The sequence below is a fragment of the Geotrypetes seraphini genome, chromosome 13, assembly GCF_902459505.1.
Source record: "Geotrypetes seraphini chromosome 13, aGeoSer1.1, whole genome shotgun sequence".
Lineage (NCBI taxonomy): Eukaryota > Metazoa > Chordata > Amphibia > Gymnophiona > Dermophiidae > Geotrypetes > Geotrypetes seraphini.
The window spans coordinates 18,820,243-18,832,793 of NC_047096.1; the positions used below are offsets into that span (position 1 = coordinate 18,820,243).

General features: G+C 44.3%; 1 protein-coding gene across 2 annotated transcripts in view; it reads left to right on the forward strand.

Moving 5' to 3' along the window:
* GRM4 (glutamate metabotropic receptor 4) overlaps positions 1-12,551 on the forward strand; it is a 227,936-nt gene that overhangs the window by 9,440 nt on the left and 205,945 nt on the right. For both annotated transcript variants that reach the window (XM_033918406.1, XM_033918407.1), the window contains exon 3: positions 6,652-7,660. In XM_033918406.1, the coding sequence (XP_033774297.1) occupies positions 7,112-7,660 (549 nt within the window). In that variant the 5' untranslated portion in view covers positions 6,652-7,111. The remainder of the gene's footprint in view (positions 1-6,651; positions 7,661-12,551) is intronic.

Here is a 12,551-nt window from a genome sequence, read left to right on the forward strand (position 1 = left end):
GACATCCCCAGAATCTCTTTTACTAGTGAGCATTAATGGGATTAACACATCCTACATGCAAAAAAACCCATTTTATACCTATGAGCTTCTTTTAATTCCATAAACATAATAAACATAAACATTAGTGCTTGTTATGCATGCACAATATCTGTCCCATTAAAAAAAAAGCATCAACCCGCCAATGACAGCCCTCCCTGACTCCCCCCCCCCCCCCCAATGAACCGGCACTGGAAACTGACACCCCCCCCCGGCAGCAGTGAAAACAGTAGGAGGGATGCCCACTCCTTCTTGCATGGTGACTCCCCCCCACATGAGATGTGATGTATGGGGAGGAATTGGCTCAGATGCCTAAGGGGAGGGGCCTTATGCATCTGAGCTAATCAGGGCCTTGGGCTCCTCCCTCAGTGTGCCATGTGATGCATGGGGAGGGGCCTAGTGCCCTGATTGGCTCAGACACCTAAGGATCCTCCCCTTGGGCACCTCCTCATGCATCACATGATGCACCGAGGAGGGAAGGCCCGCCATTTGGATCAGTGGGCATTGAAGGTGGAGGGACCGTGATTTCCTACTGCTTCCATCTTTGGAAAAAGGTACTGGGGGGTTTGGGGAAACATCCAGTGGCAGGAGGGAGTGGGCATCCCTTCTGCCTTTTTTTTGGGGGGGGAAGGGGAGGGTAGGAGATAGTTCAGGGGGGACTCCATTGGCAGGAGGGAGTGGGCATCCCTCCTGCCAATTTTCTCTGGCATGGGGGGTCGGCATGTGAGGAGGGAGTGGGCATCCCTCCTACCAATTTTCTCTCATGCAGTGGGGCGTGGGGGGGGGGGGGTTGGCATGACAGGAGCAAAGTAGGCATCCCTCCTGCCTATTTTCTTTCACAGTAAGTGGGATCACCATGGCAGGAGGAAGTGGGCATCTCTCCTGCCATTTTTTTCTCATGTGGGGAAGGTGGCATGGCAGCAGGGAATGGGTATCTCTCCTTTTGATTTTAGCTAGCCTGGGGGGGGGTGGATTTCCAGTGCCACATTCATTGCGGGTCATTGGGAAGGGCAGTGATCAGTGGGGGGGGGGACCTTTTTTAATGGGACAGATATTGTGCGTGTGTAACACGCACAGCATTTGTGCCCATTAAAAAGAAAAAAACCCCAGGTTTCCTGTCCCGAACAGCTGAGTGGCAGGAAGCTGCTATCGGAGCTTCCCCTGCCTCTCAGCTGTTCGGTCTTACCCTGTCGGCTCTGCCCATGTGTGAGAGTCGCTCTCACAGTGATCAATCGGATGGGTGAGTCGGGGATTGCAATGAACCTCTGTGTGAATCATTTGCAATGCAAACTTTTTAGTGCATCAATAGCACTTTTTGAATTGGCCAAAAATCGGATGGGAGCAGACCCACACGGTGGTACCGATCTTCTTTAGTGCATGTAGCCCACAGTGGCAAAAAACCCATGCATTTCATCAGCTTGTATTGATGCTCACCCTGTAATAATGTAGAAATTTCAGTCCTTATTATCAATTAGGTTGTGTTTATGAAGATCATCTTTGCGAGAGTACGAGGGGGGCGCTGAAAAGTTCTCAGCCCCAACCAACCAACTTCCTAAATTCTGAGCATTATTTTGCCACTGTAGTTGAAAAGAGTGTTATCTTTATTTCGTTAAGTGCCAATTTGCAGAAACCAAATTCTATGTTTTTTGACATTGTTTCAGATCATTGATTGAACCATATCCACGTCATTTCTCTTCTTGGTTGGGCTGGGAACTTTTCAGCACCCTCTCCTAGCAACATTCCAGAGCTGAGATTGTGATGTCATAATGCCTCATTCCACCAATAACAGCCAACCTCATCAATGATGTCACAATGGCTTGATTGTCCTATACTTGGCTCACTTTTATTATAGTACATACAAGGGGGTGCTGAAAAGTTCTCAGCCCATCCAACCAACTTTCTAAATTCTGAGCATTATTTTGCCACTGTAGCTGAAAAGAGTGTTATCTTTATTTCGTTAAGTGCCAATTTGCAGAAACCAAACTCTATGTTTTTGACATTGTTTTGATTGAACCGTATCCATGTCGTCCTCTTCTTGGTTGAGCTGAGACCTTTTTAGCACCCCCTGGTATGCCGACTTTTCTATTTGAGCTATGTCAAACTGGGAGTGCCAATGTCCAGCGTTAGATCCTTTGTTCCTCCAAGTCCAGCAATGCTCTTTTCTGTCATTCCTTGAATTGAATGGAGATGCCATATTGTGTCATTACGCTTTAACATAGCTGTTCAGATTTTGATTATGCTTTCTGGTTAGCAGGGCCCTCCAAAAGCCAGATGGCCCGTAGCTCAAATAGGAAGTTCACCATCTGCACTTATCAAGCTGTAGGCGTCAACCCAAGCACATGGGACATGCCCTGTCCTGTCTTGTTTTATTTCATTTCCTAAAGCTGTACTAGAGCGATTCTACTTTTCACCATTAATTCTTCTTTCTGATTTCTGCCTGCATGTTAAATTATGTGCCTCAATCACTTTACTTGTTCAGATTCTGTTGGTGGCCTACAGTACTCTCGATGTTGTGCTTTGCCTTTTGAGTTCTTCTGTTGGGGAGGGAGGATAGTGAAGGAGAGAACGGAGTTAGGGGCCAATATAATGACATCCTACAAATCAGATTTGAGACATCCAGGTCAGAATACCTCAAGTCTTTCTAGTGTTTTAGAACTGGATCTGCCAATATGGAGTCTATTCTGAAGTGCACAGAGGAATGGACATTTATGTGCTAGTTACGTGTGACGGGAACATCCATTTTACTATTAATACTACTACTTGTCATTTCTATAGTGAATATAAGAACATAAGAATAGCCTTAGTGGGTCAGACCAATGGTCCATCAAGCCCAGTAGCCCGTTCTCATGGTGGCCAATCCAGGTCCCTAGTACCTGGCCAAAACCCAAAGAGTAGCAACATTCCAACATCTCAAAGACTAGCCAGATTCCGGAACCCCAATGAGAGCAACATTCCAGAGCTGAGACTGTGATGTCATAATGCCTCATTCCACAGTGCCTCAGAGCCAACCTCATCAGTGATGTTACAATGGCTTAATTGTCCTATACTTGGCTTATGTAAGAACATAAGAATAGCCTTACTGGGTCAGACCAATGGTCCATCTAGCTTAGTAGTCCATTCTCATAATGGCCAATCCAGGTCCTTAGAACCTGGCCAAAACCCAAAGAGTAGAAATATTCCATGCTACCGATCCAGGGCAAGCAGTGGCTTCCCCCATGTCTTTCTCAATAACAGACTATGGACTTTTCCTCCAGGAACTTGTCCAAACTTATCTTAAAAACAGCTACGCTATCCGCTCTTACCACATCCTCTGCTATTAGACATATGCAGCTACTAGATACACTAGACATACCATAAGGGGCTGATTCTGTAAGTGGCATCTGCGACGGCAGGCATCTAGAAATTGGGCGCCTATCACGTGTCATTCACGGCTAGGCGCCGCTTTCAGAATCAGGGATACTGGCCCCTAGCAAGGACCCTAGGCATCGGAAATGAAGGCCAGGGTTTTACAGGCCTACATTTCCTGTGCCTAGGGTTCTTGCAGAATTGCGGATAGTCGAAGGATGCCGAAGTCCAGCGCTACCACTAAACACGCCCACTTCTGGGCTTCGATGTCACTAGGCGCCGCTAGGCACCATGAACCTAGGTGCCGGTCCTGGAGGCCGCCTAGTGTCACCTAAGTTTTTGTTCTGACGAGCTTTTAATTGGTTTTAAAGGCATTCCTTTGCAGATGGCACACAATATTAGGATTCTTGGAGTAATATTTGATAACAAGCTAACTTATCATGATCACATAAGCCATGTGGTCAAATCCACTTTCTACAGACTCCGCCAAATTCGTTCAGTGGCCAAATTTTTATGTGCAAAATCCCTGAATATTCTAATTCATTCTTTAGTAATTTCCAAAATTGATTATTGTAATGCACTATTCAAAGGTCTACCGCAAAAAGAAATCAGACGTCTTCAAATTATTCAGAACGCCTCCGTTAAAATTATTTATAAAGCCAAAAAATTGATCACATCTCTCCATTACTTAGAAAGGCACACTGGCTCCCAGTTGCACACCGTATCTTATTCAAATTATGCTTACTTACTTTTAAATCATTATTATTTAAAACCCCTGCCTTTATTTTTAGAGTTTTAATTCCTCATCTCACCTCAAGACAGTTAAGATCACAAGATCAACATCTATTGGCCATTCCTTCATTGAAAGTTATCAATACGAGACGCCACACCATTTTCTCAATAACAGCTCCCCAATCTTGGAATGACCTCCCACTATTTATCAGAGAGGAAAAGCACTTAGATAAATTCAAGTCCAAACTTAAGAGTTTCCTTTTTATAGATGCTTTTAGTGAATAAATTTCCAAGATTCGGTTTCTTTTTACTTTATATATTATTATAAATTTTATCTGTTGCCCCTCCTATTGTTTTTTCCTTAAACGTTTTTAAATTAATATCGATTGTAACCCATTAATAATTTTCCCTTTACTTTTATATTATATGTATAAGTTAATCTATGTATAGAAATGTTTGTATTTGTTATTTTAATTTGATATGACTATTGTTTGCCTGATTTGTTGCCCATATCTGATTATTTATGAAATTGTACATCGCCTAGAAATTGTGATAGGCGATTAATCAAATTATATAATAAACTTGGAAACTTGGAAACTTGGTTTTCAATGACATGACCAATTGTCGCACCACTTAGAACCAATTAAAATCCTTCAGTTAGTCATCGGTAGGTGCGATCTAGGCACCTGCTGATGACTAACTTTCGGTGGCTTTTCGAGAATCTGGCCCTAAATGTCTAAACTATCAGTAGGGTGAAAATGAGAATATGAACAGGTATGTTCTGAACATGTATGTTCTGCTAGAGCGTACACATTCATGTCAGCCATTTTGGAAACATAGATGCGTATTTTTCCTGATGCTATCAGAGACTCCTTACCGGGTTCGCTTCTGTGGGGGACATAAACCACTGGGTTGATTAAGGGGGTGACTTTGCCTAATTTCTCCAGTAGAACTCTGCTCAATACAAACCCATTTCTGAAACCAGGATGTCCCAAATAGCAGGTGTAAATCCTAAAATCAATCTGGCGAATACACATTTATTTTGTAGTACTACCCAAAACACATTCAAATCAACCCCCCCCCCCTGTCAGATGTATATTTTTGAGTTTTAGGTGTGTATATCCCAGCCTTCTAAAATCAGGGTTTAGATGTTTCTGCAATATACATATCTAAATGTTGGTTTATGCACTTCTAAAACACAAATAATGCTTCTAAAATAAGTGACTTAGGAGCTCTTCTACTAAAGAGCAATATGTTTTGCGCTTACCACACATTTACCGCAAAAACTAACATGCGGTAAATGCAGAGAACATGCTCAGCGTCTACCCTACATTTACTGCAAAGAGCAGAGGGCTACAATGGAGGTAGTGCAATAATGCAAACTATTTAGCAGTGAAGATAACACATAGTGGCCCTGGCAGAAAATAAATAAATAATGTTGATGATAGATGCCATCGTGGCGCTTCCCTACATGCATTTCCCCTCCCATCTGATGCCTTCTGCCAAGCCCCCATCATCTGATCCCCAAACATTCACCTCCCCACCCTGATACTCCCCAATTACCTCCTTATATGGAAGGCTGACCCCTAGTGGTAGTACTGTGAGACTACTGCTAGGGGTCATATCAGCCATTTTGTAAGTCAGACACAGATCGATGGCAGCAGAAGGGGACCACTCTCTCCCCAACCCACTTTACCACTGACAATCATCTCTGGGTAAGGCCTGGGATCATGGGAGGCTAGGGGAGATTGGGAGGGTGGAAGAGAGGGTTCCGATGATGACATGAAGGCAGGGCTTTGGGCTGGAGGAAGGGGATTCTAGCTTTTTTTTTTTTTCAAGCAGGTAAGGGGATCAGAAGGATATGCTTATGGGGGCATTATGGAATATGATTGAAGGGTTGGGTGATCCTGGCACTTGGATTGGGGAGTGTTGGGGCGAGGAGGTAGATGTCAGAGAGGGGGGACTGGATAGTGGGGGAAGAGTTGGGAGACATTTTGTCAAGGACCCTGACTGCACTGCTGAACTGCTAGCAGTGTGGCTACACTTACTCTTAAAATGGCATTAAGTTTGGCTGGGCTATCGGCAGTTATGACTGCTAGCACATGGTCATGACGTGCGCATGAGCTGCCACAGTCAGCCACTGCCTGCCCCTGTCATGCCCAGACCTGGCCCACTAACATGGCATCTTCATAATAAAGGCTCCTGTTTCAGCACAGTTGGCAGCAGCATGGGCTTTTGCTACTGTCTATTATGCTGGAAACCCCTCGTTAACTGTTTAACACACACCTTAGTAAAAAGGTCCCTTAATGTGCTATGACAAGCAAGCAACATGCAGCCCTACTATTGATTGTGCCAATCATAGATGCCAGTCTGACAATGGCAGCCATATTTGAGGAAGTGGTGAATTGAGCATATACAGTTGATATGTCTTAAGAGGAGGTAGTGTGCAGAGCTTGAAATGAAGGGGTGAAACCATATCAATCTTTTGTTTGTGCTCCCCTCTTTTATTTCTCTCATTTCCTTTTCTTTACTTTTCAGTGATAAAGAATCAAGAAAATACTTTTCATGTAATGCAAAGATATGCAAAGTTTGGAGTCTTCCTGCAGCCTCTTGACAAGCAGTATCCTCCAGAGGACTAGGAGAAGGTGCATTGAAGAACATCCAGGAACCTTTTTTCTCTCTTCTGTCCATGCTTGGAGATGCATCCTAGGAATGCGGCTGGGAGTTTCTAACTAGAGGCTAATGGAAAATCCATATGTGTACAAGACCAAACAGTAAAGCCATGCTTTTTCTCCAATGGCTGATTGTCCAAGAGTGCCAAAGCAGTAGGAAAACTAATATTCGCACTGCCTCAGCTTCCCCTATTTGAGCTTCTGTTTTATTCCCTTACACCCTCCCACCACCGCAACACAACACATTTACAAGCTACAGCCAATATGGAAGAGATTGTGGAATAGGGGGAAAGAAATTTTGGTCTCAGCGTGCTTTCCTTATATCGATGAGGTTACTTGTTTTCCTGGAAATGGCTAGAAAGAGTGCAGGCTGTCTGTGCCTGGATCATCTCACCTTCTTTTTGCTCCTAATCGGATGGTGCTGTTTGTATAATATGGTGTCCGCAAAACCAAAGGGCCACGGGCCACCTCATATGAACTCCATCCGGATAGATGGGGATATCACCCTGGGGGGCCTCTTCCCAGTCCATGGACGGGGAGCTGAGGGCAAGGCCTGTGGGGAACTGAAGAAGGAAAAGGGCATCCATCGATTGGAGGCGATGCTCTATGCTTTGGATCGCATCAACAATGATCCAGACCTACTCCCCAACATCACTCTGGGTGCTCGCATCCTTGATACCTGCTCCCGTGACACTCACGCCTTGGAGCAGTCACTCACCTTCGTCCAGGCCTTAATTGAAAAGGACAGCACAGATGTGCGCTGTGTTAATGGTGAGCCCCCAATCATCACAAAGCCAGAGCGTGTGGTCGGGGTTATCGGAGCCTCGGGTAGCTCAGTCTCTATTATGGTAGCCAATATCCTGCGACTTTTCAAGGTAGGTCCTTCTTTTATTTGTATAGATATGACTGTCCATTCAATTAACCTAGGATTCAGTTCAAAGTACATTCAACTGGGTGACCCATAGAACACAACTTGAGATTCATGAAAAATAAAATTATGTTTGCAATTAAAGGTAATTACTTGAGTTCATGTAAGTAAAAACACACTGATGGACATACTTGGAAATGTAATGAATTCCCATGATATTCAAACTAGCCAGATATAGCCACTGACTGATTAAATAGCATTTTGGCACCAAAAAGTTACCGTTTTTATCGCATGATAACCGGCAATATTCAGCGCTGACCATATATAGCAGTCCTACCTTTACTCCCTATTAACTTAACCTGCCAGTGCTGAATATTTGTTTAGCTGGTTGTTAGGGCTGGCCAAAAAAACCTGGATATTCAACACTGGTCATTGGAAAAGGCCTGGCATTGAATGCCAGGGATCAGCGCCAACCGTGGCACTTATGTGGATTGCCTCCTGCTGGTCGAATATTGGCCTCAATGATATTATAGTTAGTCTTAGTCTTTGATCTATTATCACTTTGAACTGATTTCTCATCTTGCTCCTTCTGTTTGTGCCAGAAACATAGTAAAGGGGGGTGGGAAGACAGACTGCCCCGGCCGCCAGCACCTCTCCACCCCCCCACCCCATACTTATGCCCTCCCTTCCCTGTCCCCTCCATACCTCTTTATAACCTTGCCCTAGTGAGCAACTACTCTGGCTTGTTGCTCGCGCTGGCCTGGATCCCTCTGAAATCATTTCTGGGTTGCGGAGCCAGGAATTGACATCAGAGGGCAAGCCAATGCCAGCGCGAGAAGCAGGTTGGAGAAGCCGCTCACACCGGAGAAGATTTAAAGAATATGATTGAAGGGTTGGGAAGGAAGGGCACGAGTGAGGCGTGGGGGTGTGCAAGGAGCGGGAGGGAGTTTGCATGGAAGGAGTGGAAAGGCGGAGAGGAGGGCACCACCTCCACGGGCACCTCCCACCCTAGCTACGCCGCTGGTTTGGGCCCAGTATTACGGATACCATATGCATAGGGACCGGGGTCAGAAATCCTGGAGTGGCCTAAAATCTGCCTTCAGAAACTGGGTCACATCACATTCCTATAAAACCATTAACGGATGCGGCAATATATGAACAACAGAAACCACAGAGACTGGCACCCTCCCTGAAGGTTAAATGCAAGGGTAAGGGTAATGGATTTGATATATTTTCTTCCTGTGGTACAACAAAAGCGGTTTATATTTATTAAATGCAGGTACTTTCTCTGTTCCGACTGGGCTCGCAATCTAACCACCCCTCCCTTTTATGAAGCCGCATTAGGCTTTTTTATTGCCGGCCGTGGCGGTATTGCTCCGATGCTCATAGGAGTACCAGAGCGAATGCTGCCGCAGCCGGCGATAAAAAAACCTAACGCAGCTTAATAAAAGGGGGGGGGGGAGTTTTTTACTTGGGCCAACGGAGGATTAAGTGACTTGTATAGCGTCACAAAGGAGCTGCGGTGGGAATCAAACCCAGCTCCTCAGCCTCCTTCTATAACCATTAGGCTATGCCTCCACTAAGCCAGTAATCACAGTAAATAGCAATTTAAATGAGTGGCATACACTTCCCTGAGGGCCAGATGCTCTAAAATCACCGTTACAACGAGCCATTTGCTCTATAGCTATTATGTTTAAGCTCTGAATGCATAACAAAACTTTCAGCACTCTGGTTTTTATGCTGCAATAGATGTTAGAATTCAAATGAGTATAGAATGTTGGTGGCCAGTCAACCAATCAGATAGCTAGACTCGCCGATTTGAGCCTGCAGTTTGCTTGTCCACACACGTCTTCTCCACCCAGAAAAATAGTTAAGATGTGTCATATTCTTCCCTGGGAGGCAATAGCTGGGATGTTTAAATTATATTTTCAAATGAGGGATGGAAGTCAGACTGTTCCATATCTTTATGGGAGAGGAAGAGTTAAGAACATAAGAACATAAGAAACGCCTTCACCGGATCAGACCTAGGTCCATCTAGTCCGGCGATCCGCACACGCGGAGGCCCAGTTAGGTGCTCCCTGTTGGAGACCCGGATTTCCCGTATCCCCCGATATGATTTGCAAGAAGGTGTGCATCCAACTTGCGCTTGAAACCCTGAACACTAGTCTCTGCCACAAGCTCCTCTGGGAGAGCATTCCAAGCGCTCACCACTCGCTGTGTGAAACAGAACTTCCTGACATTTGTCCTGAACCTGCTGCCACACAGTTTCAGGCTATGATCTCTTGTCCGTGTCACAACTGAAAATGTCTTCCTGGTCTATTATGTCAAATCCTTTTAATATTTTAAAAGTCTCTATCAAATCCCCTCTCAATCTTCTCTTTTCGAGGGTGAACAGTCCCAGTTTTCTGAGGCGTTCTTTGTAGCTCAAATTCTCCATACCTTTGACTAGTTGCAATGTTATACGCTCTTTTATGGGGAATGATAGTTGGACTGGTCCGAACTCATACAGAGTATGATGCAATTGGGTTGCTCAAAATTCTCATCTAGGGAGGGGAATTTGCACTGTCCCATGTTCTTGTGTGGGAGTTTGGACTGCTCTATGCCTTTGTATGACATAGAGAAACTCCAGTGATGTTCTTGTGCTCTATGTGACATACCTGTCCTGTAGCATTTTTGTATATTGAAAATGTGAAACGGATGTCACCTCCACACCCCTTTCTATAGACTCACACTTGTCAAAAGTTTCTTCAATATTCACTAACCCTCAGAAGTGCCACCACGATGCTCAAAACATTTCACTGTAGCGTTTTTGGTCATTCTTATAGATTGGTGACGTGCTGGGCCTCTAGTCAGCTGGTTGAAATTTCTTTCTCTTTATCATCACTTTTGGATTGTAGTAGCCCCAGTCATTGTAGCAAAGGGCATGAATCATATGACCTTGGGAGTCTCACACAGGTGCGCTAAAGAGTCAAAAGGCGATGCTGACCTTAAATGCTTCCTATGTCTCCTCTGAATAGAGCTCTCCTCTGAATACAGCTCAGTTCATTGAGTTGTATCGGAGTACCTGGACTTTGTTCTTGTTTCTGAATAGCAGATGGATCACAGAATGCTACCCAGATCTTTGAGAACAATCCATGTTAATAACTTGAGACGGAAACAAGAACAAAGAGAAAATCAGTAGACAGGTACCACCTGGTTCATCCAGTTTGTCCATATGCCTGTCAGAAATCCTCTAGGAAATCTTGTCACTTGTGTCCTCTTTCCACTATTGAATTCTTCACTATTTGTTACATTTCTTGTTTGCTGTTGTTGTTAATCTTAATAGGTCATAGTATTTTGCTTCCTCTACTTACCCGTTTTTATGGACTAGGACTACATCAGCTCTTGAACTTTCCTGTTTCAAGGGATAAGCTAAGTAGATATGTTCTTGAAAAAAATGAGTAATACATTTGATAAATAAATTGAACAGATATGCAAGAGAGTACAGTTTGCTTCTTCTTTAACTCTTCCAGTATTTTAGAATGTACCGTATGTCATCAGATCCCATAGCCTTCTCTTCTTTCAGAAGATCCACATTCCCTTATGCCCTTGTCATGTCCTTCCAGTGTGAATACTGTGCAAGGAGGCCATTTTAGAAGTCTTCTGTGTACAGATGTAAATGGAAGGCTCAGAAACTACTATTTACTTTACGAAGGGGGAAGGGGTGTTGTGGGTATGGTTAAGGCAGGCTGAAAACTTATGGGCTTGATTTCAAAAGAATTTAACCTGGTAGCAGAGGTAGATATTGATGGATGGGTTTAATTGGGCAGCACTTAGGTAGCCAGACTTTCAATTTTGAGGGGACCTGAACCCAAAGATGGAGGCACAAAGTTTTGCCAACCCTACTCTCTACCCTTCCCCTTATCCTTGCCCTGATCTCCATGATTCCCTGTGATCCAAAATATCTGAAACTGGTGGTGGAGATCCCCAAGCTCCACCAGCTGAAGAAGTCCTCTACCAGTGGCCTGGCAATAAACATCATTTTTATGGGCTGTCACCACCATTTTGCACACCCCCCCTCCGCTGCATGCTCAGTTCTCACAAAAAACAAACATGCATGGAAGAGGGCACAGCAGGGTGGTGGTGGTCTCCAGAAAGTGCTGTTGATTGCCAGGCAACTGGTGGAGGATATCTTTAGTTGGTAGGGCTAGGGGATTCTCACCACCAGCTTCCAGTATTTGGAGTCATTGGTGAAGGGGGGGGGAATCTTGGAGAGCAGTAGCACTTAACCCAATGTAAGGGGGCTCAGGTCTCTCAAGGGCCAATTCTACAACTAGGCACTTCCATTTATGTCCATTTATGCCCAAGGATGTGTTCTAGGACTCACTTTTATATCTGTATATGGGCATTCAGATGCTCGTAGAGAATATTAGTGTACCCCAATATCTGCACACCTAATATTTATGCAACAGCAGTTACACCAACCATAGACCTGACATAACCATGGACTTGTAAATGTGGCATGAAAATACCTAACTTATAATATTCGCTAAGGTATGCACATAACTGGGATCCCTGTCTAGGTCCTGTTCATGTTCTCCCCATGTGTATGTATTAATATACTATGCAAATTATACACACCTTTACATAACAGTGCTCAGGTACCCTACTGGCATTTTTTCAGGTACATATACACTTAAGCAAGTAGTATTCTGTCCAATTAAGTGTGCAAAAGCTGGATCCTAGTTTGTATATTCGCCTTTCACATGCATAATTGTTGGCACATATGTGGAGGCACAAAAAAATTGACAATCCCATGCATAATCACTGGCACCTATATGTGGAAGACTGTATATGTGGAAGATGCTGAGCGATGCAGCTTTTTTGATGCTTATGTAGTTCTACGAAATGGCTGCTCC